This window comes from Colletotrichum siamense (genome assembly GCF_013390195.1).
Source record: "Colletotrichum siamense strain Cg363 chromosome Unknown KSG_Cg363_contig02, whole genome shotgun sequence".
Lineage (NCBI taxonomy): Eukaryota > Fungi > Ascomycota > Sordariomycetes > Glomerellales > Glomerellaceae > Colletotrichum > Colletotrichum siamense.
The window spans coordinates 232,425-258,158 of record NW_023501015.1 but is presented as its reverse complement, the minus strand read 5'-3'; the positions used below and the strand labels follow the sequence as shown (position 1 = coordinate 258,158).

General features: G+C 48.9%; 7 protein-coding genes across 7 annotated transcripts; 5 read left to right on the top strand and 2 right to left on the bottom strand.

The window, feature by feature from the left end:
* Nucleotides 1–3,686: 3,686 nt before the first annotated feature.
* Mutanase-2 (Mutanase) lies at nt 3,687–6,331 on the top strand (the record flags this gene model as incomplete). The annotated part of the gene is made up of 2 exons (XM_036633936.1): nt 3,687–3,689; nt 3,758–6,331. The coding sequence occupies 2 exons, from the start codon at nt 3,687–3,689 to the stop codon at nt 6,329–6,331; spliced, it is 2,577 nt and encodes an 858-aa protein (XP_036499564.1).
* A 3,344-nt stretch (nt 6,332–9,675) lies between these two features.
* CGCS363_v002086 (uncharacterized protein) lies at nt 9,676–10,290 on the bottom strand (the record flags this gene model as incomplete). Its single annotated transcript, XM_036633935.1, has 1 exon — nt 9,676–10,290. The coding sequence occupies one exon, from the start codon at nt 10,288–10,290 to the stop codon at nt 9,676–9,678; it is 615 nt and encodes a 204-aa protein (XP_036499563.1).
* A 2,507-nt stretch (nt 10,291–12,797) lies between these two features.
* Nucleotides 12,798–15,151, top strand: bglM-0 (putative beta-glucosidase M; the record flags this gene model as incomplete). The annotated part of the gene is made up of 2 exons (XM_036633934.1): nt 12,798–12,918; nt 12,969–15,151. The coding sequence occupies 2 exons, from the start codon at nt 12,798–12,800 to the stop codon at nt 15,149–15,151; spliced, it is 2,304 nt and encodes a 767-aa protein (XP_036499562.1).
* Nucleotides 15,152–15,914: 763 nt separating this feature from the next.
* CGCS363_v002084 (uncharacterized protein) lies at nt 15,915–16,874 on the top strand (the record flags this gene model as incomplete). The annotated part of the gene is made up of 1 exon (XM_036633933.1): nt 15,915–16,874. The coding sequence occupies one exon, from the start codon at nt 15,915–15,917 to the stop codon at nt 16,872–16,874; it is 960 nt and encodes a 319-aa protein (XP_036499561.1).
* A 3,981-nt stretch (nt 16,875–20,855) lies between these two features.
* Nucleotides 20,856–21,512, top strand: CGCS363_v002083 (Uncharacterized protein; the record flags this gene model as incomplete). The annotated part of the gene is made up of 1 exon (XM_036633932.1): nt 20,856–21,512. One exon carries the CDS (start codon nt 20,856–20,858, stop codon nt 21,510–21,512), a length of 657 nt encoding a protein of 218 aa, XP_036499568.1.
* A 657-nt stretch (nt 21,513–22,169) lies between these two features.
* CGCS363_v002082 (Lactose permease) lies at nt 22,170–24,134 on the top strand (the record flags this gene model as incomplete). The annotated part of the gene is made up of 7 exons (XM_036633931.1): nt 22,170–22,339; nt 22,406–22,531; nt 22,602–22,705; nt 22,774–23,357; nt 23,414–23,754; nt 23,818–23,890; nt 23,943–24,134. 7 exons carry the CDS (start codon nt 22,170–22,172, stop codon nt 24,132–24,134), a joined length of 1,590 nt encoding a protein of 529 aa, XP_036499567.1.
* A 96-nt stretch (nt 24,135–24,230) lies between these two features.
* Nucleotides 24,231–25,583, bottom strand: Pm20d2-1 (Peptidase M20 domain-containing protein 2; the record flags this gene model as incomplete). The annotated part of the gene is made up of 2 exons (XM_036633930.1): nt 24,231–24,588; nt 24,637–25,583. 2 exons carry the CDS (start codon nt 25,581–25,583, stop codon nt 24,231–24,233), a joined length of 1,305 nt encoding a protein of 434 aa, XP_036499566.1.
* Nucleotides 25,584–25,734: the final 151 nt, after the last annotated feature.

Sequence of the window (25,734 nt, the reverse complement as noted above, 5' to 3'; positions counted from 1 at the left end):
ACAGCCTTGCCGCCGAATCCTACCACGTCGAGCCACGGCCCGGTGTTCTCGGGTCGCCATTTTGGTACGGGGTTACCACTCGTGCCGGCGTGCCACGTCCAGTCCTGGTTGTACTGGGCTTCCACCGGCATGAGATGCAGTGCGATGGCGAGAAATGCAATGATAAACCAGGACGACATGTTGCAATGGATTGCAGGTGGAGAAGGAGTGGATTGCAGTTCGAGAAGGAGTGGAAGGGTTTAAGTGGAAACGAATGGGCAAATAGTTGAGCTGCTGGTGCATGAGTGAGTGAAAAGCGAACCGATGGCATCATGGCGACTGTGAAAGACATATTATATACAGAAAACCTCAATTTCTTGCGAATATCTGAGGACGAACTATCCCGCCCGAGTGATTAGCCGCCGGTTTCCCTCATCACAACTATCGCCGTCTTGAAGCCAAGCCATGGGTCCCTTCCCGGGTATCCTCCGTCTTGACTTTCTCAAAAAGGACCCTGTCGCCGCAACAGGGGGTTTCTGTCTCTCAATGCAACCTCGCACCAACAGCATGGATGCAGTCCTGACTAAATGGACCTCCATGTCGATACGGCCCGCCCTACTCGTGTGAATACAACCTCGCACCAACAGCATGCAGTCCTGACTAGTGTAAATGGGACGGGCGACCTGTCGATACGACCCGCCCTACTCATGTCAAAGTCCTCACATCTCAGAATTAAGTCAACCACCAAAGTCTAGAATATGGATCTTCATATTACTGATAATTGACCCACCATGTACACCCTCAGGCCTGTGACTCCACCTTGGCTGGCTCAGTCCCTGCTTCTCCTTGTACCCTTGTTTTGCTGCCTGATGGCACAATGCGATGGCCATGGCCTGTGAAGACAATTCTCATGCTCGGGTCAATTTTAGTCTGATACGGCTTTCCCCGTCGTCGCGTTTTTCAAGGAGCTGTCTCTTTCCAGTATTTTCCAAACTCCCTTCAGCTTGCGAGCAGAGCATCACACATCGAATCTCCAAACTCTGTTTATGTCTCAACGACAAACACTTCTAGACATGGGCTCGTTTTCAAAGTTTTTCGCAGTTGCTGGATGTCTCCTGGTTCTGCCATTCGGGTCTCTGGCAGACGACTGCCAACCTCACACATGGAAACGCAGCGCTCTTGGGGATGTTAGTTGTCGGTACACAACTCAAACATCAAACATTGTCGACGCGTCCTTGTGTTCCGAGTTCGCAGCTCTGTACCGCATCGATTCGGAACAGTTCATGGCTCTCAACCCGGACCTTGACAGTTCTTGCTCCAACATCCAACCCAAGACGGAGTACTGCGTGAGAGGACGTAAGTTGTGTCGGTTGGGCAGATTTCCCGCTACCTCACATGAGTTCATCTTGGCCGATGCTAACTGCCTCCAAGTCGTTAGGAGTACTTCCCCCTCCGAGGACGGGTATTGTGGCCAGGCCCACAGAAATGCTACATGCGCAGGCACGGAGATGCCGTGCTGCAACGGACTGACTGGGAAATGTGGTAGCTCTAGGTAAATCTCGACTGCATTCAATCGGTTCTTTTTCTTTCTTTCGATCTTCGTTTTGAGACACTGATGGGTAGGCTGCTGACATCAACACAGCAACGAATGCGGCCTCGAGATCTGTGACTATCGTTTCTCTAGTGGATGCACGGCGGTTCCGCAGAACGCTGCATCCGTTCTTGACGGCAACGCGTGCTGCAATTCTCAAGGGAATTGCGGCAGCGGGCCGGAGTTCTGCGGCATGGATGTCTGCGAAAGCGGCAACTGTACCATTGATGTCTTCGAGATGCCTGTTATTGCCGCCGCGAGAGGGTCTCTTCCCTGGCTGACTGGCACGACAACCGATGGTACATGTGGCGGCCAGGGCAATCGTTCCTGCGACGTGGTGTTCGGGAGGTGCTGCGGCCCCGATGGCTTTTGTGCCTCAGATGCGAAGGCTTGCGGTGAAGGCTGGTGAGTCTGAGAGACCAAGTCCTTCACTAACATTTTCTCGTGAAGAGCTTGACTGAGCTAACGACATTGTATGAAGCCAACCCGAATTTGGACAGTGTTCGTGATTTTGCCTGGATGGCTTGCCGCATCACTCCATTTTCCATCATTTTGAACGAACGTGGGGGAATTTCGTGATTTTGATGAGGTATTTACAAAAGAGTCAGAGCAGACGCTGTACCAGAAAAGAAAAACCCCCAAAACAATAAATCTACTTTTATTGCCCACTCTCTGTAACTACTCTTCTTCTGTTGGACACTTGGTTAGATCGTATGTGCACCGCAGAAACCGGCGTTTAGGGCCTACGTCGCGAATAATGTACCAACTCCTTCATCAGCGGCAGTATTACAGTCCGAAGTCATAGACCTTGTGTTTCTCAGGCTTGAATACTGGTGCAGTTGAGACACCCTGATGTTCGACAGTCTTCTTACCGTGGAATTAAAATTTTAGCTCAAAGGTATGGAGAAAGTAGTTTCCGTTGACCTCGGATGATACCGTCGGCGTCTGAGCCCAACGGCCCCACGACGCGGACTCAGATGTCAAATTGTCTGCACGTCCATCTTGGACGCTCGGTAAGCGCGATTAACCCATCGAAATGGTTCCAACCAGAGCGCGATTTAACCAGCCATTCTGCCTAACCATGTCGGTGGTGGGACAACGGAACGGTCGTGCATTTGCCGTCCCCCTACCATGTCGTCGTCGGTCGGGCCGGCTGCGGCGATGTGTCAACGTCTGTCATCTCATTTCCAGAAGTCCCCTGAATCAGGCCTTTGGGTTTGTGCGGCGAAGCTCTCGGGACTAGCATTACACGATTTAGAATATCGGGCTAAAACCAGAAAGAGAAAGTCGTAAATGAATGAAAATCATTGGAGGCTGAAAGTATGGACCGCATCTTGGCATTGAGGCATAGACGAGCTTTTCGGAGAGTCTTCCGACCTGTGACCGGGGCTGGGACCAACAGCTTCAAAACCCTGTCTGCACACGGAAGCGAGGCCGGGCCCTGCACGAGCAACATCCATGTAACCCATCAACCCTGGCATACCCGGGCTGAGAATAAGCTTCTATTCGTCTATCTCTAGCCGTCAGACCTCACAAGGGCAGGGGGAGCCTGATTTAACTCATGGCCGGCATGAATCGGGACGGGCTGAGCTAGGGTCTTATTGCCACCTGAGAACTACCTCCCTTGAATAGAGCCGTGTAATTACTCACAACGTCGTGAGAAGTTCTGTTATGGGCCTGGAATCCCATAGACTCGACGAGCAACACAGCCAACATCGTACCATGGTTCCCGGATGCGGGTCCTGCCAGGCAACAGCAGGGTTTTCTTCCTTTTCATGCTTTGGTTCGGATATTGTTCCCCGTCTCTTGTATTGGCCAACCATATGCCCACTCTTGAAGGTCTTCCTGAATGGGCACGATCAGGCCCGAACTACTTTCTGACTTTGGTCTTTATTATGACAGAAAGTCAACATTGAAGGTGATTTCCAAGGTGCTCTTTTCATACTCCTGGCGCGAGTGCCATCCATCACTCTTTTTTCTGAGAACATACCGACTGCTCGTGGACCCAACCTCTGGCTGAGTGATTTGGTCGTGAGCAGCCATGTTGCCTTTTTATTTTGTGGCCATCCTACTATGGTTGGGATGTGCCGAATCGAAAGCTGTTTTTGCCCATTTCATGGTGAGTTGGTCTATGCCATTTGGTACCCCTGAAAAGATTCAATTCTAATCTAACACATCGGTGACTAGGTTGGAAACACGGAACACTATGGCGATGCAGACTTCTCGAGAGAGATCTCACTGGCCCAGCAAGCCCACATCGACGCTTTTGCTCTGAACTTCGCGTACGGAGAAAAGACAAACGACCTGTCGCTCCCCGTCATCTTCAACGTAGCCAACCGCCTCGGCTTCAAGCTCTTTTTTTCTTTCGACTATGCCGGCAACGGCAGCTGGCCCCAATCCGATGTCATCCAGCTCATCGAGCGGTATGCGTCAGAGCCTTCCTACTTTAGACACGAGGGCACCAAGCCCCTTGTGTCGACATTCGAAGGGCCTAAGGCGGCTGACGACTGGAACCTGATCAAGGAGCGAACGGGCTGCTTCTTCATGCCATCGTGGTCCTCCCTGGGGGCTAAGAAAGCATTACGCCCCGGCGTTGCCGACGGTCTATTCAGCTGGGCGGGGTGGCCGGAGGGTGCCAACTCCATGGACACCGTTATTGACCAGTCTTATCGCGAGTTCCTCGACGGGAAGCCGTACATGATGCCTGTCAGCCCGTGGTTTTACACCAATCTTCCCGGATACAACAAGAACTGGCTTTGGCGCGGCGACAACCTCTGGTATGAGCGATGGGTCACAGTTTTCGACTTGCAACCCGAGTATGTCCAGATCATCTCGTGGAACGACTTCGGCGAGTCGCATTACATTGGACCCTTGAACGACAAGGCCTATGTTGCCTTTGATGTGGGCAGGGCGCCGTTCAACTACGTCAAGAACATGCCTCACGACGGATGGCGGCTCTTCCTGCCATATCTCATCGACATGTATAAGAGCGACATTGCCACCATCACCGAAGAGGGGGTCGTTGGCTGGTACAGACGGACGCCGGGATCCGCCTGCGCAGCTGGCGGCACCGTGGGCAACACCGCGGCTCAGCTGCAGCTGGAGATGCCCGCCTCGATGTTGGCGCAGGACATGGTCTTCGTGTCCGCGCTGCTAACCAAGAACGCGCTCTTGACCGTCACTATCGGTGGCAAGCTATCCACGGCGTCATGGAGCGTCATTCCACCCGACGGCATCGGCCTATACCATGCCGCCGTCCCTTTCAATGGGAGGACCGGAGACGTCAACATCCGACTTCTCAGGGACGGCAACGCTGCCTTGGAGTTCACTGGTGCATCCATCACCGGAAGCTGTCCCGAGGGCATTCAGAACTGGAACGCCTGGGTGGGCAGCGCGTCCAAATCCACAACGCCCACGGTGCCGACTAAGCGTGTCTCCGAGCTCCAATGCCAGAAGGGGTGGTCCAAGGACGCACACAACCTCATGTGCAGCTACACCTGCCGGCACGGATACTGTCCTCCCGGCCCTTGCACATGCAGCTGGCTCGGCACAGCGGCGAAGTTCGAAAACCCGCCCGTTGGTCTCATTGGGTTGCCCGGGCCCGGCATGCTGTGCGACTACCTGGGTCTCTGCAGCTTTGCCTGCGACAACGGCTTCTGCCCTGCTCCCTACTGCTTCCCGGATCCTAGCCTGGAGGGGAAGTGCGTGATACCCGTCGACCCTCCTGAGATTGAGGAGGACGATGATGACGACGACGACGAGTACGACAATGACGACCTCATCTGGATCGACCCAAAGATCTGGGACATGGACCAGCCCCGGGTGACTTGTAAACCGCCATGCACCCTAGTCTTGCCTCCGTGGACTAAGCTGCCCAAAACCACAATCAGCTATCCGGTCGAAACCCGCTCTGACAAGACCATCACACACCCTCCTCTGACTACCAGCGAATACGAGCTCTCGACGGTCATAGTGAAGCCCGAAACGACCTTCCCCGTCACGATCAAGCCAGAAATTAGCAGCACCAAGACATGGAAACCCGTCACATACACCGAGAACGGCACGCCGCGGACATTCAGACCGACAGATCCGTACCCGCCACCCCCGGGCCCGACCCCGCCACCACCCCCCCCGTTCAAGCTTCCTGACCCGGTGGTGATCGAGAGCGGTCCTCCCGGCCCTCTCGTCAGCCAATGCGCCTTCCCGGCCCTCGGCTGCCCGCCGCCTTTATTGGACGAGGACGATTCTGACGGGGATAGCGAGTATGATCCCCAAGACGGGGACGACGACGGAAGCGAGGAAGAGGGCAGCTGTGAGCTGCTGCCTGGCACCGGAAGCGGAGACGGCGGCGGCGGTGGGAACGGCGGCAGCGGCGGAGGCAGCGGCACCACTCCCCTAGAGTCCCCGAGACCCTCTGAGAACAAGAAGCACTGCTATGGAAGTGGCCAGGTCGTCGGGCGGGACGCGCTGGCTTCTGCTGCTGACTACTTCTGCACCAAGGTGACGGAGGAGTACAAGAACCCCCTCGGGGGCGGCTCCCTCATTGAGTACGGAATTCTCTTCAGGGCCATCATTAGTTTCAAAGTAGATGTGTCGGTCGAAGTGAAGAACGGTTGCAGTTGGAGGCCGAATAAGGAGGAGTGCATCAGGTACACGAATGTGCCTCTGGACAGCTGCGACTGCAGTGGCACGGCTTTCAAGTATGGCGGATGGGTGGAAAACAACTGCGTCAAGTTCAGGGTCGACCCTAATTGGACTTAGTATAGCTGCATTTCAGCCTGAGCTGCAATACAGGTCTTGTTTTCAGCGGTGCATTGGCTTTGTGAACTTTCCGCTGGAGGTGATATCTATCTCTTCCGTTGACCGAAACAATTGCGGATCATCCTTGAATGCGAACGAAATTAATTCATCATTAACTAAGGCTAGTGTAATCGGGGTCTTTCGCAGATAGGTTGAGGAAAAGAAGTCGCAGACCAACAAAACAGTCTAAACCGAGGCTGGAAATATATTATTATTTAAGTTCACTAGACAGTGATAAAAACACTACTACTTAGATTCATAATACCCTTCTTCTTATAACTAGTATTTATAAGGGCTAGATTATTATTCTAGTTGGTAATAACTAGTAAATACTTAATGTTATATATAGATATTATTATAATCTTCTTATTAGCTAGAGGCTATAGTAGCAGCGGCTAAGATTATATATAAATAAAGTAAATAATAATAATAGGAATATAAATATAATTAATCCTTAGGTTTTATATTCTATAGTCTAAGAAGGATACCCTCTTATATTTATAAAGTTTAAACTCTTATATCTAATATATTAAAAGTCCCTATAAATATATAATTATTTATATACTTAGTTAACTTAAGTAGAAAGGTTTATAATATATACTTCTCTTTTAGAAATAGTTATTTTAATTACTTTTTTAAACTATATATAAGTATATTTCCTCTTTATTTTTTATCTTATTTTTACTATATTTCTTTATAATTATTTTATTATTTCTCTTATTAACTTATTAATTAATTAAGTATAGATAAAGTATAATTATACTTTATAAAAAGTATATTAATATCTATAATAATAAATATTTCTTTTATATTTTTATAATAAAAGTATAAAAAATAGTAATCTTAGTATAAAAAGTAGTAACTTTAGTCTATTTAATTTTATTTATAGTAGTATAAATCTTCTTAGTAATATCTTATTTAGTTATAATATTAATTTTAAACTTAATAATATAAGAAAAGAGGGGCTGCTAGCCTTATATTATGAAATTTAAGTAGTATTAACTGCAAAAGCTAGACTAGTCCCCTTACCCTCTACTAATAACCTTTAAGTTATGTGATTATAGTTTAAACTTAGATATTATCTTTACTTCTACGCTCCTCTATCAGTCCTTTAGAACTTTAACTATTATAATAAGCCTTAACTACCTTCCTCTAGCTACTTCTATCTCTACTCCCCTAAGCTACACCTACTCTTCACGCTATATTTAATCTGCGCCTGTTTTCTATTAAAGTCTCCTCTACTATTTAGACGTCTATGCTTAGATAACATTTTCTACCCTACTATATAGTCTTAATAACCCTACTACTATTAGCTATACTCTCGCTATATTCGCCCTTCTTAACTTACTAACTACTAAGGCTACTTTAGCTATCTTAAAGAAGCTTATAAAGTATTTATAAATATTAGGATTATTATTAGTAACTTTAACTATATCTATATTAATCTTAAAGCTATATAACTCTAATATATTATATTTTTTAACTATTTTAAATAAGTACTTCTAAGTAAATTTAAGTAGAGTTTTTTTATTAGTATATAGAAAGTTACTATACTTAAAGTTTTTAATTTTATTTATTTTAGTTTTATAAATTAAGTTATTTAGGGTAGCTTTATTTAGCTTATATATAAGTATAATAAAGGGGAAAGATATTATATAAAGTTATTATATATATAAAAGGATATAAAGAATAAGCTTAAAACTTTATTTAAATAGTTAAGTTTTTATACTATAGCTATAAGAACTTTTTTAGCTATAGTAGTAAAGAGTTATATTATTAAGTTTATACCTTTAAATATAAATTTAAGCTATTACTAAGCTCTAGCTATAAGTACTATTAGTATTCTATATTATAAAATAATATCTTTATAACGTTATAAATAACGTACTTATAAATAATAGTATTATAAATAATACTCTTATTAGTATATTTTACTACTCTACTATTTACTTACTTACCCTCTTCTACTAAGGATAAGTTAAGCTAAGCGTTAATAACTAGTTATACTAAGATTTATTTATTTACTTTATTAAGATTAAGTATAGGTTAAAATGCTACTATTAGGTTTTAGTATTATGAAAAAAAAGTATAGAGTGAACTGTAATACCTACTTATATAGGTTAACTAGACTGCTAATATATAAGAAAAGAGTTTATTAATAATAATAATACTAATATTCTTAGCTATAATAGTAATACTATTAGTAGTAATAATAATAATAATAGTATATTTAATATTTATAAAATAAAGTAGAATAGCTATTTTAAAACTAGTAATAATAATATTAATATATTTATAAGCTTTTATAAAGTCCTTATATATATAAGTATTAGTATTAGTAATAATATTAATATAAGTAAAAAGAGTAATAAATATAAAGTTAAAATAGTTAAGCTCTATAAAATAACTTATAATAATATTATTAGTTTTACTACATTCTCTAATAAAGTAAGTAGTTAAGATATAAGTATAACTAGAGAGGTAGTTACTCTATAGCTTCTTAAGATTAATAGTAATATTCTTGTATTAATCCTTACTAGTAATACTTTTAATACTATTAAACTAGCGGAAGATTTAACGACGTTCGAAACGCACGCAGGGCTTGTCTAGCCAGCACGCTCCCTGTTCTTCGGAGAATCGCAGTTACGCGCGGGCTGGAGACCTACACCAAAGGGTACATGGATCCACTCTCAGTGTCCATTTTGCTCCTTCGACATCTAGGCAAGACGCTTTCTCGTACTCACACCATCGATCTGCAGGATAGATTGGTAGGGGAGCGGTCGCAACGCCTATGGTATGTAACAATAACTTGATTCTCAACATAAATACTGTCATGTTTTGTACCACGGGCCTGGAATATGGCTCATGGACGATACTAGACTTGTCAAGATAGTCTGCGGTCCATGAGCTTCGAAGCTTATTGAAGAAACGACCAGAGCTGAATCGTATAGTAGCATGTATGGCGGTACAAATGTCAACACCTTCTGTCTCAGAGATTTCCAATGCTTCTGGCAGTGTTTGGTTCTTAGGTAGGGCACTGAGTACAATCAAAGTTTTATAGACATAAACTGGCAGCAGGAGAAGAAGAAGAGTTCATTGACAACAACAATACCATGAACTTGATACATCATTTAATCAAATCAAAGTCTGATACCAAATCATGTCACCCCTCATTACTTCTACTTATTCTCTGTTTGAATTGGTATTAACACAGCCACCAAGAAACGGAGATCGAATCCAGCGTAAAGAATTTTACACCTGCCCAAGAGCCTGGGCAGTATGTTTATCTCTCAGAGCTGGGTCTCTCAGCTGGGAGCAGTCACAAATCCCTTCGCCATAACCTCCTGAATCCCCTTCGCCCACACATTGGCCATCTTGACATATCCTCCATCATTCGGGTGTCTCGTATCGTTCAGGTCATTAAGTGTGGGTGCATCTGGACTCCGCATATCGACAAACCCAAACTTTGCACCGGATTGTTGGAACTGAGCTGCCACTGTGTTGTACTGTTCGTTGATTTTGACACGGCACGCATCTTGCTCCGGGACCTTGTTGGCGAGGATCGATGTCAGGATTACCGTCGATCCGGGGCTTTGTTGGTAGATCTTGTTGATCATCGCCGTAACGTTGGCTCCAGCATCTGGAACCTCCCCGCCTTTGTTGCAGTTGTTTGTTCCAGCATCGAGGAGGACCAAGTTCGGCTTTAGCATGGGAACGGCTTTGTCTGCTGAGTCCGCAATTTGGGCGATTCTGAACCCCCCGGTCGCTTCGACAGCATTGTCTGCAAAGTTGCCGTTTGTTCTCGTGCCGACATAAGATACAGTCATTCCCTGGGCGACCAAAAGGTCTTGCAGGTCTTTGCGATAGCTGTTGCCGGTGGTAGAGCCTGTACCGAAAGTGACAGACGCACCGAGTGCCATTATGCGCAGCGGTACAGCTGGAGCTGGTGGTGCCTGCCGGGGAATGTTTGGGGCCGCGAGCGCCCCGATACCGCCCAGTAGCGTAACGAGAGAGATGTGCATCGTTGATGAATTTGTCCAGGCCAAGCTGGTCGAAGAAAGGAATGACAGAATGAAGATGTTCCACACGTGAAAGAAAGTTGCGAATCATCCAAAGGCTTGGATTTGGACATTCAGCTCTACTTATTTGATTGCATGAGCCCATGTTGAGGCGTCCGTGCTGTTCTAAGTTGGGCTGATCTCTGATACTCGCACGGAACCGGATGCGGTTTCACTCTGGCTTGCAGTGTAACAGTCCAATACCATTCATCGCTCAGCCCCACTATGATCTAGAAACTGGACAGTAGTTCGGGACGATGGAAGCTTGGTGCAGATGATCGCCAGGCACCGCAAGAGGGTTTAAGTCACTCGGAGCTGAGACGACCGGGGGTTGCCTGCAGGAACAGCTTCTCGAGGCACCCATCAGTGCCAGTAACATTGAACGTTTGCCGAGATCCAAAAGCTTGTATTATTAGAAGAGGTGTCTTTTCCTCTATTGGACTATCCTTCGTGCCTGTCATGGATGGCGAGTCTGTATGTGGCCGGTCAGAAGAGCAGCAAGGGCGATAGTTAGGTTCTAGGAACTGGTCAGGCGGAGAGCGAACTTCCCCTATCACTTGTGTCCTTCCGTTGACAAATCTTTGAACCTAGTGGTAAAACTGCGACTGTCCACGCGTACCTAGGCCTGCTCTCGTGGTCACCTGGTAGAATTCTGTACGGCTTATCGCACAGAACAACCCATCGAAAATAACGCGAGTGCCGCCCCAGCAATATGTCAAGTACGAGGCATTCGCACCCGAGGCTCGATCTGCGATGTTCGCCAGGATGAAGACCCTGGGCCAGCAAACGAAAACGTCCCCGTATTTGTGGGAGCATTCGCAAGGTCTTTTGCGTGTTTGCGTGTGGAAAGCCACAATCTAGACTGTTTAGCTGAGCAATCACCGCAAGGTTCCTCCAGATTCACACTCGGCTCGTCACGCGAGTGGCTACATCTCCCTGAGTTCCTGCAGAACATGAAACTTGTCACATGCCAGTTCGTTTTATGTCAGGGGCCGCGTGGATTGAAGGCGACGATCAGACGGAAAGCTGCTCTAATTCAAGCCGAACTAGCCGAGAAAAACGTGGCAGAGATGCAAGACACTGAAACTCAACTGCATTGATGATTATCAGTGCGTTATCGCCTTGATTGTCGACGTAGATCAGTCACTACGCTGTCGCCGCCTTCACCATCGTGGTTAGCCAAAGCTGTTTTTTTGTTCGGTTAGGGAACATCTAGGAATTGCAATACTTCTCTTACGACCAAAGTCATAGTCTCCTGGGATAACTCGTTCTACCCAGCTGTTCTTATTCTTAAATGCTCTCCAAAAGCTGGAAACTGAGATGACTCGTTACTCCGTGGGACATCAAGCAAGACAGTACAATATCTTCGGATTTTGCTCAGAGTGCGCTGCAGCTTAACAGTTGAAAAATCATGCATCTGCCCACTCAACGGTCGCCATTACCAACTTGCCGTGACGCTGATCCGACTTCGCACGCCTATGGAACATGGATTAGTCCTGCCGACATGCGCCCGCGAAGATTCAATGAGCGGGTGCAACTGCGCAATCCGGAATGCGGGGGCTAAGAACTGTGAAGTCCGTCGTAGACCCCGAGTGGTCCCACAAACTGTGTTGGTAACTCTAACCGGTGTTTGGACGAAAATCCAACCCCATTGGAAAAAACGGTGAACTCCTGGGGACAAGCTTATCGAATGCCTGTCAGTTGAAATCAACCAAGCGGGGGCCAGGTGGAACCTTCGACATCAAGACCAACAGTTGCGCCATTTGGCATTTGGAGAGTCGTATGCTCTCGCTGTCAGCAGACTCAAAGTCCGGGAATTCCCCGGGCAAAATGAGTCCACATATCCACCAAGAGGAACACCCCCAACCTTGCTTCAACCGCGGTTGACGTCGTGGCGGAGAGTCGCCGATGCGGAGGGCGCGGGGTAGGTCGGAGAGGACCCGCTGGCAGTCGTCTAGTTTGTCAATCGGCCACTTGGTTTGTTGAATTGTCACCCCAGCCATCCGAGTTAACATTACGATAGTCATCGGACTATTCTCCGATCTCGCCAGTCAGAGCCGGTTAATGTCGAGTCATGAATCCACAGTCTGCATGTTGTCTCCATGACTTTTTGTGAATAGGACCGATTGAAAGAGGTCCATTTCGGGCCCTGCTTCACCGGGAATGACGTTGATCGGGTACAGTCACCGAAAGAAAATAACGGAAGCCCGGTTTCAATCGCCGGGTGCCATCACGGGAGGACTCTTAAGAGCCGCCTATCCCCATATCACTGGGCGGGCTCACTTCTTGTTGGCCCTCACCGGCATCTCACAGCGATCTCAAAGGCTTCCCGAACTCACAGTTCAGTCAACACCAGCCAGAGATCCAAGATGAAGACAGGCGTTCTCCTTGCGGCCGCTCTCAACGGCGCCTTGGCTGCCGCGCAAACCAACGGGTCTGCTCCGTCGGAGGTCCCTTACTACGGCCGTAGTCCTCCGGTCTACCCCTCTCGTAAGTGTCACTCTCAAAACAGGTCGTGGTAAGTTTCTAACATTTCTCAGCTGCTGGTAACGGCACCACCAACCCAAGCTGGGCGGCTGCATACCGTCAAGCTAGAGCTTTGGTGGCAGACCTGACCGTAGAGGAGAAGGCGAACATCACCCGAGGATGGACCGGGACTTGTGTCGGCAATTCTGGCGCGATCGAACGCCTTGGCATTCCATCTCTCTGCTTTGCGGATGCTCCTGATGGAATTCGCGGTCAAGAGTTTGTTTCCGCTTTCCCGGCCGGTATCCATGTCGCGTCTACCTTCGACAAGGCCTTGTTGTACAAGTACGGCAAAGCACTTGGTGACGAATACTACGGCAAGGGAATCAACGCTGCTCTTGCCCCTTGCGCAGGCCCCCTCGGCCGAGTCGCTCGCGGAGGCCGTAACTGGGAGGGACTTTCGAACGATCCCTACCTTGCTGGCGCCGGCATGGGCGCAATCACCCGTGGAATTCAAGATGCGGGCGTTATCGCCACAGCAAAGCACTGGCTGTTGAACGAACAGGAGTACCGTCGTCGTATCTCTGACCTCGGCGAAGCCATCAGCTCCAACGTTGATGACCGTACGCTCCATGAGCTTTACGTTTTCCCCTTCATGGACTCTCTCAAGGAGGGTGCGGCATCTGTTATGTGCTCTTACCAACGCGCCAACCACTCATATGGCTGCCAGAACTCACACCTCTTGAACGGTGTTCTCAAGACTGAGCTGGGCTTTGAAGGTTACGTTGTTAGTGACTGGGAGGGTCAGATGACTGGAGTGGCCTCTGCAAACGCTGGATTGGATCTGGTCATGCCCGATGCTGGGTACTGGGGCGACAAGTTGGTCGAGGCAGTCAACAATGGCTCCGTCACCGAGGACCGCCTCTCGGACATGGTCACGAGAATTCTGGCCAGTTACCACTACCTTCGCCAGGAGCATGCTTTCCCCCAGCCTGCTATCCACTCCAACTTGCAGAAGGCCTACCCCGTCGACGTTCAGGCCGATCACTCCAACTTGATCCGTCAGATCGGCGCCGCAGGCACTGTTCTCGTGAAGAACGTTAACAAGACCCTGCCATTCAAGAACCCCAAGTTCCTTTCCATCTACGGATACGATGCGACAGTCAAGGCTATTCCTTGGGAGAACCCTTCTCGCTACGGCGGCGGCTATGAGGTCAACTTTGGCTGGGAAACTTTCAACGGTACCCTCATCACTGGAGGTGGTTCTGGCGGCAGCACGCCCCCATACGTCGTTTCGCCTTTCCAGGCCATCCAGGAGCGCATCGCTAAGAACAAGGGTATTCTTCGCTGGGACTTCTACTCCGAGAACCCGTCCCCCCCTTACGTCAACTCTGAGGCTTGTCTCGTGTTCATCAACGCGTACGCCTCAGAAAGCTTTGATCGCCAGAGCTTGACCGATGAGTTCAGCGACAACCTCGTCAAGAACGTGGCTGCCAACTGCTCCAATACCGTCGTAATCGTTCACTCTGCAGGCATTCGCACTGTCGATGAGTGGATCGAGCACGAGAACGTTACCGCTGTCGTCTTCGCCGGACTTCCTGGTCAGGAGAGTGGTTACAGTCTGGTCGATGTCCTCTGGGGTGACGTGAACCCCTCTGGCAAGCTTCCTTACACGGTTGCCAAGCTTGAGTCCGACTACGGCGACCACCTGAACTCGAGCGCTTCGGATGACTACTTCCCGGAGAGCAACTTTACCGAGGGACTGTACATCGACTACCGCTACTTCGATGCCCAGAACATCACCCCCAGATACGAGTTCGGCTATGGCCTCTCGTACACCACTTTCGAACTCGCTGATCTAACTGCTGGTCTTACTGCCGCTGCCGACACGGCCGAGTATCCCGACCCCGAGATCGCCATTGTTCAGGGAGGGCACCCATCTCTCTGGGAGACAATCGCTGTCGCCAAGGCCGCCGTTACCAACACAGGCGATGTCGAGGGCGCTGAGATTCCGCAGCTCTATGTTGAGATTCCTGGTGGCGGTGAAGATACCCCCGTCCACCAACTGCGCGGATTCACCCGCATTTTCCTGTCCCCGGGACAGACTTCTCGTGTGTCTTTTGAGCTCACACGACGTGACCTTAGTGTCTGGGATGTTGTAGCTCAGCAATGGCAACTGCGCAGGGGTACCTACACCCTTTGGCTGGGCAACTCCAGCAGAAACCTGTCTCTGAAGACGACTATTGAAATCAAGTAATTGGTAATTAGAAACAGTCAAAAGTTACTGTTAATGAAGTCAATGTAATTTCACGAAGCTGTTCTGTGAAGTGTGTTTGCATGATTCTTGCAAATAATCAATGGCCTCTATGATTGATTCGTGTTGCCAATCAGTCAATATGTGCTGGCGCCCATCGAAGTTTGGTCATACATTCTCCAGGCAAGGAGAGCAATCGGAGATACCCAGCCAAAGTTCAACATTACCCCGGGGAAGGTAAGGCGTATGCTAGCTAGGATTTCGGAATTATCTAGCAATTACTTTGTAAAGCCGAACTGCGCCAGGCTTAGTCAGTTATCCTGGGAATGCGAATCATCATGCTGTGCCTAACCACATGTTCGCCCGCACTGATAAGAATAACCGCTGCTTAGTTTGGATTACAAAGCTTAAAGAGGTTCCGAAAGACTGAATTGTTGTGGAGCGCACTCCCAAAGACCGTGACCCAGAGCCGGAGAGACGGCTCGGCGCTAGTCAAGCCACCTAGCCCAACACAAGGCCCGCGGCCATCGTTCGTCCGTGGAAATAGCAAGGCATCCTGGATACCAAATTTGGAGGTTAGCACAGTTTACAACGAGTTTGAGATGTCACTGGTTCATAGTTGTAACATAAAAATGGCCAAGACACGCTGCATTTTCATTTGAGTGAAAATCGTCAGTTTCAACATCGCACCGCACATCCGACATTTTTGAACTGCCTTCAAATCATCTTATCACGTTACATCACCACAAGCTGTCGAACTTTCGAAATGGCCCGAGTCCTCATCCTTGGTGGAGCTGGCTACATCGGCTTGGCCGTCGCTCAGGCTCTCATTCGTTCTGGAAACTACACTGTCTTTGCTACTTCTCGAAGCGACACGAAGACCAAACTTCTTGCATCAAACGAAGTCAAACCTCTTATCGGAGAGTTGTCTGACATCACCTTCGTCAAGGCTATTATCGCGGAAAACCGCATCGACGTGGTTATTGATCTTTCCCAAGCCTACAGTGACGCGACCACGATTCTTGAAGCTGTCACTGGAGCTGCTCAGGATAGGGCCTCCAGGCTTGCCACGGAGAACTCCATTGGGCCCAAACTTGGATTTATCTACTGTTCCGGATCTTGGGTCCATGGCTCTCCCCGCGATCAGCGCATCAGCGACACCTCGGTCCCCAGCACATTCCTTGCTGCAGACAAGCCCGCTACAGCCGTCGCTTGGCGACCGGCTCACGAGCAGGCCGTGCTGAAGTCTCGGGACAACTTAGATGTTGCCATTGTTCGGCCCGGCGCTGTCTACGGACGAGGCTCTTGGGTGATGACAGCCTGGTGGGGCAAGGTGCTGGATGCAGCAAAGAGTGGCGACGAAAACACCATTGAAATCCCTGCCTACCAAGAGACTCGCACAGGAGTCGTTTGCGTGGACGACCTGGCCGACGGTTTCGTGCGAGTTGTGGACCGTCTTCCCACCTTCGGATCTTGGCCTGTTTTCGACTTTGTAAGCGAGACGATTTCGATTTCGACGATGATGGAGGAGGTGAAGCGTGTTATCGGCGCCAAAGGAGCACTTTCTTACGTTGGTTGTGATGGCAATCCCTTCTTCGAGGCTCTAGCGTTGATTTGCAATGCGACTTCAGGTCGTGCGAGGGCTGAGCTTGGGTGGATTCCGAAGCGAACAGAGTTCGTGCGGGACCTGCCGCAACTTGTTGCTGCCTGGGAGGCATCGCAGTAGTAGTGATTCAGATGAACAGAGATATCAAGCAGGGCACAAGAACAATATGGATACATGTAGTTTACAACAGTTCAATTCATAGAATAACGAGCCCAAACACATATCTATGCAGCCGAGAGAAGCAAAATTCTCGAGACACATCCCCTTATTGAATCATATTGATCTCTTTTTTTGCAACAGCAAGCGTCTACAGATTTGGTGTGGGTCATGTTCCCGAGACGTACTTATCGTAGACAATCCCTTCGAAATTCAAGATTGATGAATCCGATGCATCGAAGGAATATTCACTTATTGTATCGTTGATGAAGCCGTAAAGAAACCCATCCATCGTCGTTGCGATAGCAGAGAAGTTCGCCACCTTTAGCTCCCCAGATTCTCTCAGCTGAATGTTTGGTATGGTTTCATTGCGCGGCCCAATTATGCGACCAGATATTGTGCCGTTGGAGGAAAGCATGAAGTAAACACTTTCTGTCCAATTATTGCGCATCGTAACGGCAAATTGTTGTTCTGACTCAGCTGCCGAGAGCTCAGGAAGCATGATCCCGTCAAGGATTTCGGAGCCTAATCTACGTCGTTAGCATCCCAAGAGAAGCAAACATCGGTAAAGGAAGAGGATGCTGTAGCATACCGCGAGTCCAAGTATCATTTGTCCCGGCTAATGGATATGTCGCTTCGAGCATGGCATACTCTGTGCTGGCAGCGTCGGTCCTGCCCGTCACTTTAGAAACCAAACTGACTCTGTCTAGCTCCACACCGCGTAGTTGAGAAATGATGGCAAGACTTGTTCCGGTCGTGAGATTTGGCAAATGGTCGTCCACCGACGTTGGAACCCACTTATTGCTGTCATTAGAGACAAAAACGTGGCCGTCTGAATCTTGGTAAGCTAGGAGACGGTGGACTCCGAGCCGCTGGAAGCCTTCCTCGTCGTCATAGAACCATTTGCTTATTGAAGCTGCTAGTTGCGAATTGAGAGATGCCGAAAGATTTGCCGTCGCAACGGAGGTTCTTGGGTACCATTCGACACTCCCTCTCTCACTATCATCTCTGATACCATGAAGAATTCTGTCAGTCCCGAGGTAGACGACCATAGTGTCGCCACATCCCCAGTCCGCGCACGAAAGAGCCGCCAATGGGGCGCCAGGTGGAAGCTCGACTCTTTCCTCTTCCTTCGAAGACGCGAATTTGAGTGTCAAGTTGACGGATTTCCACTCTGATGAAGTTGTCATTCGATAGCGTGTCATCAGGGCGCCATTACCGTCCTGAAAAAGGACAGTGTGCTGCATTGACCCATTAATGGTTCTGTTCGCGGCTGCAAGCCTCGTTGTGTCAAGAATGCTTCCTACAACTTGTGCACTCTTGGAGGGGCTTTCCCCTTTTTGCAACCCACCAGCAACACCACCGGCGATGGCACCGATAACCACTAGCACACAGACGACGAGTACGGTAATGAAGATCCGTCGCGACAGACCACAAAACTTCCGTCCTCGTCCTTTCCTTACAGCATCAGTGTCCGAACTCGGTGGTTGCCCATCTGATAGCTCATAACTCTCCCCTGGAGGCTTGTGATGTTTTTTCGTGTCTGGTTGAAGATAGCGACCTTCGTCGTCCCATCTGTTGACTCCGGGGGTAGAGTTTACTTCAATACCAGACATCGCTTCGTGTGGTTGTTGAGGATTCCACTCGAGAGTGCTATAGCCTTGTGTAGTAGCCATCGTTCTGGGATCGATACAGGTACTGGTTGGGATGCGTGTGTCATGCGGTTGTGGGAGACTCCGTAGAAGACACATAGAGAAAATGCGGAAGCAGAACTAACTGTTGTCATTGTTATTTATTACATTTTTTCCCACTTCCCGTCCGTCTCGTTATCAGTACTTAAAATAAGATCAGGCTGCGGAAGATTGACGTCAAGCTCAGCCCCAACTGCAGTATTGCAAAGTAGATAAGAATTGGGGGCTTTTTTGTTCTCATTGGAAGCCCTCTCAAAAGCAATTCCAAATATCTCTAAAGGGAACGATTTTGGTCAGCACTAAGGCACGTACTCCTGCACGATTGGACGTCAGGTGTGAGGATTGTTTGTTGGTTCAATGATCGTCTCTTCAGGCTGCTGAGACAGGACTTGCCAACGCAGCTGAAAGACTCGGCGAAACAGCCCACATCAGGCTTTCCAACACAGTGAACTCGCCTCGAGCTCTCGATATTTCCGCAGTGTGACGTCTTTCCCCTACACTCTTGGCATGCGCGATCGATCGAGCACCCTACAGAGGACGCGTTTTTTTTCCAGTGCTAGAGCGATACTTTTTCTTGTGGCTATACATTCTTCCTTCCTATCGTCGTCGCTGCTGTTGTCATCGTTATCATCCCTAATTTCATCGTCGCTGCTATCAATCCTGTCATCACTTCTACTGTTATTATCTTTGACCTAAGTCACCAAGTCTGGGGTATATAGGGGTACATTCACTGGAAACCTCGGCGGTCTGGCTTTTATTGTTTCCATTTCACAATATTCAAACGAGGTTTATACTCCATGCATTGCTTCAGGTAGACGGTGTGGTAAGAAAGTGATGAGTTGGCTTAGATCGATTGATTTGAGAAGTACGGTCCAGGATTCAAAGTATCTATGAAACTTCTGAATCTCCCCATGGGCCATGTCTATTATGCAACTATGATCGACGCTCTCTGGCGGTTCCAAAACCTTCTCTTCCTTGCCCTTTTAGCGGCAGAATCGTTCGTGCGCTTGTCGGACTGGAGCTCTTTGATTCTGAATAATTCTCCATACTCACTTTCTCGCTTTTGGCTCAGGATGTTGTAAAACTCCACAAGAACCTCACGGTAGCGTGACTCTATGATCTCGTTGATGCAGAGATCTTCGATTTCTGCCTGCTCTTGAAGCGACTCGACGTGTCGTTCGGAAACTGTAGAACGTGCTTGAGCAAATATGCCTGGATGGGCCTGGCGATCTGAGAGCCATTCGGCCGTCGAAGGCTCGTCTTCACCCGCTCGGAAATGAGCGATATCGTAAAGATGATCTTGTAGATCTCTGATTGATGTATCGAGTTTTCGTGTGGCGTATTCATCCATGCAGGCGATCGCGAGATTTGAGTAAGCCATTTTTGGTGAGTCTGACTGGACAATATCGAGCGATGCGAAAACAACTTCTAGGTAAGGCGACGCTTGTGATGCAGAAGAATTCAGACTTGGACCTTCTCTGAGTATTATATGCTTTGGGACTTTTGGGGTTTTCAGGGCCTTCCTATGGCCACCATCTTTTCTTTCATGCCATAAATATTTAATCTTCAGTATTATCTGTGATACCTATGTTTTTTGATGACGAGGAATCTTCACCGGACTTCCAAAGAAATTTCCTTTTGCCTCCAAGTTTGAGGTCATGGCCAAAGCTTTGGGGCAACCAAGATCTCACAAAGATTTCCAGGGAGCTGTCCAGGCCGGTCTCAAGCGGCCTCTCAGCCCTGCCAGAGGTTTCACTGATAGGATAAAGGAATCCTACACAACAGCATTGTTCTGATTAGTCCGATGAATAGAACAAATTTCAGCCTCAAGCTTTGACCTCAACCTTTGCGTCACGACACTCCTCTGGTAACATGTGCCGAGGCTATTGTCATATCACTGTTGAACTCCCCATCGCCTCTGATGGCTAGCTGCCTTGTAGAAAACAAGTTGCTTTCTAAGCCGTCTCTAAGCCGTCAGTTTCACACCATGCTTTCTTCTCAGGTAGGTACATACATCAAGAGACGCCAAATCCAGTATACGCCTGCCACAGCTAATCAGATTTCTTTGACCAGAGACTTGCAGTCCTTGGCAGTCATTGGCGCATTAGCGCCGCTTCTGCTGACTAAACTCCCTAAAATGGTTTCCCCCTGCATATCGCAGGCATCAATCTCTTTGACAACATTACAAGAACTCAAATCCTTTCATCGTGATAGCCGTTTTATCTTGAGAAAGCCCAGCTTTTGAGACTGCAAAATGTCAACTCAAAACATCGAAACGGACCAGGATGCGAAGACCATCTACAACTACCATCGCATGGGCATGCCCCTCCGCCCCGCCTCCGCCATATTCTGCCTCTGCAGCCTGGATACACGCGTAGCTTCCCGCGCTGCTCAGCTCTTCCTCGACGGTTACGGCGACTACCTTATCTACTCGGGCGGCGCAGGAAAGCTTACGGAGAGTCGTTTCTCAAAGCCCGAAGCTGAAGTCTTCGCGGAAATCGCGCAGGGTATGGGCGTTCCGCACGACAAGATCATTGTGGAGCCCCGGTCGACGAACACTGGCGAGAATGTGCGCTTCACGTATGCATTGTTGAAGGATAAGGGGTTGAAGACCGATAGCTTCGTTTTGGTACAGAAGCCTTATATGGAGAGACGCACTTACGCGACATTCCGGAAGCAGTGGCCTGATGCGCAGACGGAGTTTACGGTCACCAGCCCTGAGTTCGGGTTTGAGGATTACTTTGACGCAGAAAATCCCAAGGAGCTGGTTGTTAATATCATGGTGGGAGATCTTGTAAGGATTCGGGAGTATCCAGCAAAGGGGTTCCAGATTGAGCAGGAAATTCCTGAGGAGGTCTGGGAGGCCAACTCAAGACTCATCGCCGCGGGCTATGATGGACATCTGCCGTAGACAGACACACCAGTTTGGCTCTTCAGTGTGGTCAATCAATCACTAGCGCAATCGTCACTTCGATGACTTGCAGATTACAAACATTGAAGTCATGTTAAGATACTGGATCCAGCAAGGGCGTGGGGTACGGGCGGTTAGTGGGGTGTGGGAAAGCCGGCCCGTTGTGGGATGAAGTTAGGATGAGCCCTTCATAGGTTCCTAGCCTCAGAACGGCAATGAGACGACATCTGATTCAATTGCGTCAACTGCCGGTCTTGTACAGACTTTTGATGTTCCGTTTGATGTACCATGCCCAAACTTCCGATATCTAGCAGGGCAACCCCTTCTTGTTTACCCGTATACAAGTTTCAATCGGCTCAATGAACATTTGATCTCCAATGTCTTGGCGGACATACGACGTCTCATCCCACCAAAGTTTGCTCTACTCCGCACTTAAGGTTTACGGTAATCCGTGCGCCCGACTTCAAACGATTCCTCGTTACGGGGCTGGCTTGTGAACACTTAAATCTCTAGGCCGTCCTACAGATTTGACATACAATGGGTTGTCGCGTTCTACTGGTTGGAGCAAGTGTGCTGTTTGACATTCATTCGAGATTCACTCTTTTTTCTCGCTTTGCCCTTGACTTTCTCTCATTAGCAAGGGCGAATTCCTGCATCATGATTCGAAATGCTCTAGGTCGTGGGGCTAAACGGGTCCAGGCTCAATCAGCCCAAGCCGAAGCCCCCCAATTTGCGGAGGTCACCTGGTGGAAGGACCCAGGGTTGAGAAAGTTATACTTTTGGTGTGCCATCTTGATGGCCATGTCTGCGTCCACCGGTTTTGACGCGTGAGTTCTAACGACTGCCTGCGTTTTGAGACGGAACGAAGTCAAGCTAATCAAGCGCAATTGCAGGAAGCTTATGAACACTTCTCAAGTAATGGATCAATGGCAGACCTCATTTGAACATCCGACTGGAGGACGACTTGGGATCATTGTTGCGATTCTCGACATTGGGTCTCTGTGCAGCTTCTGGATGGTGTGAGTCAAGCAGAAGAACGGATGTTATCGGAGAAATTGAGCGGGACTGATGATCGACTCCAATGACTAGGCCATTCTTTGCGGACAACTATGGCCGCAAGGTACCCATTATCATCGGCTGTGTCATTGAAACCATTGGAGCATTCATCGGCGCCTTTTCGAGCAGCCAAGGAAGTATGCTACAGTTCAAGAACCCCTAAGATTATTGGCATGAAAAGCTTACCATAGACTCAATGTGACAGTGTACATGGCCGGTCGCTTCATTCTCGGTTTCGGCAGTTCGTTCAACGGAGCCGGCCTTCTCATCGCCGAGATTGCTCATCCTCAACACCGCGCCAAGATTTCTGCCATTGTCAACTGCATGTACGGCGTTGGGTCCACGTTCTGCGCCTGGCTAGCACTTGGCACCATCAAGATTTCCACCGAGTGGTCGTGGCGTTCCTTGACCATCCTTCAAGCGTTTCCTGGACTTCTTGTGCTGTCCCTCATTTGGTGGATACCGGAGTCTCCCCGTTGGCTTATTGCCAAGGAGCGTTACGAGGAGGCGGAACAGATGCTTGCCAAGTACCATGGAAACGGAGACAGAACAAACGAGACTGTCGCTTTTGAGTTCCGTGAGATGAAGCAAACACTGGCTCTGGAGTTCCAACATGGGAGGTCGAGCAGCTATTTGGATTTTGCGAGATATGCTGGAAACAGGTACCGAGTGGTTATCTTGATTTCGCTGGCAATGGTGTCTCAATACAGCGGTACTAATCTGTTTTCTAACTACGCCAACAAGATTTACGAGGGCGCTGGTATTAAAGACCAAACGAGCAAAGTACTTGTAAGTCGCGAGCATTCTCAAAAGAATACATGTACTGACCACCTCGGTTTCGATAGCTTAGCGGTGGCCAAACCTTGATGTCACTCGTGGTATCGGTCGGTTTCTCCCTCACTATCGACCGCTTCGGCCGTCGGCCGCTATTCCTTACCGCCACCACGGGGATGGTTTTCATGTACATGGGCTGGACGATCGTCAGCTCCCAATACGAACGAACTCATGACCTCGGCCGGTTTGGATATCCACAGATTGCCTTCATTTGGCTCTTCAGCCTATCTTATCAGATCGCATGGACTGGTATCATGGCCGCCTACGCATTGGAAATCATGCCGTATAGCCTGAGAGCTAAGGCGGGGGTCATCTCGACAATTTTCGTCAAGGGATTGATTGTTCTTGGGAGGTGAGTCATGAGATGCAGCCATGCCGGAACTTACTTGGATGCGAGACTGACTAGTACTGGCAGCTATACCAATCCGATCGCATGGGACAATTTCACAGCGGCAGGCCATGCATGGGTTCTTGCAATGTTTTACACCGTAAGGAAAAGGCATGGCCTCATACTTTTCAGAGGGTTCTAACATATTCCAGATACTAGACTTCTGCTATCTGCTGTTCGTCTACTTCTTTTATCCGGAAACGAAGAACCTCACACTTGAAGAAGTTGCTAGAGTCTTTGATGGAGACGACGCAAAGGTAGCGCGAGTGGACATTCAGGAGGTTAAGAAGGAGTTGGAGGAAGAGCAGAAGAAAGGAGCACAGGTTGACGTGAAAGTACTGTAAAATCTTGTGTTTCTGTCCAAGAGACCTAGTCGGCCAAGCAGTGACCGTGATGCATGATTATTCTACAGATAAATGTTCATTAGATCTACCTTATGTCTATTCCTCGTCCGGTATATCAAAATCGGCCTTTGCACCCTTTGCAATAGCATCGTCCGTGAGAACACGGACAGCAAGCATAGCCATACCCTTCGCACACTTGATAGCCGCAGCATGAGACTCATCAGTCGCTGCCGCAGCTGCAAACTTCGGATTGTGCCCTGCAACATCCGGTGATGTCGGGATGACAAAGGCGCCGTGGAAACTGGGAACAAGGTGAGATACGTTACCCATGTCCGTAGATGCGTTGAACGGCTCAGCCTGGTGAAGCTTAATGGTCTCCCCAATAGCCGCCATGTCTTCGACGTATGTTTTGCATAATGTGTCGTTGGCGCGAAGGTTGGCATACGTCGGCGCGCTGGTGATTCTGTCAGTGAAAGCAGCGGACGATCTGGAGGCAACTTACACAATGTAGTTGATTTCACAACCTGTGGCCGCAGCACCAGCCTCGAGGCAGGCCTTCGTCCTCTTCAACAAAGCATCGGCGCGAGCAATCGTTGGGCTGCGCACGTTCCAGTTCATCCTGGTGTAGTCCGTAATTACATTGGGGACGGTGCCTCCAACTTCGATGACACCGTGAATTCTCTCATCAGACTGGATTTGCTGTCTCAGCAGAGCGACATTGCTGTAAGCCGCAACCGCTGCGTCTAGTGCATTCAACCCCTTCCAAGGCTCACCAGCCGCATGCGCCGGCTTTCCGCGGAACTCGACTCTGAACTTGTGGCTTGCAATCAGCTTGAAGCCTGCCAAACCCGAAGACCCGTCACCACTTCCGCCTTGGTGTGCTGCTGTGGGATGGGCCATAATAGCCGCGGCGACATCTTCAGGTGGGTTGAAGGCGCCGGCATCGATGAGCTTCGCCTTGCCACCACCGCCCTCTTCTGCTGGAGTTCCGAGAATGCGCAGGCGACCGGGGATCTTCAACTTTGCCAACGCGTGCGCCGCCCCCAGAAAAGCTGCTATTGATGAAGTCGCGATCAGGTTGTGGCCGCACGCGTGCCCAATGTCAGGCAAGGCATCGTACTCGGCACAGACAACGACCTGGCGGCCACCGGTGCCGATCTCAGCTTCGAAGCTAGTTTCTAGACCATACGTGTGCCTCTTGACCGTGAATCCCTGCTTCTCGAGATAGTTGGTGATTGTTTCGTGGGCGAAAAATTCCTTGTAGGCGGTTTCCGGGTTTGCGTGAAGCGTCTTGTTGATATCATTGTGTAGCGACGAGTTCAGGTCGTCGAGATGAGAGTTGATGATGGCGCGCGCCTTTTCGAGATCGAATCCCTGCGTTGTTTCTAACGCCTGGTTGGTGGTCTGCTCGCTTGCAGGAGCAGCGGCAGGGATCTCAATGATTGACATGCTGGACGGATGAGGATGATGTGGTTGCAATGTCAACGACGCAGAGTTCAGGATCGCAGAAGACACATTTCAAGCTGAAGGGAACTCAAAACTGGGCAAGCTCTCTATTTGATAGATAGGCAGCTGATGGACCTCGACATACGACTCTCGC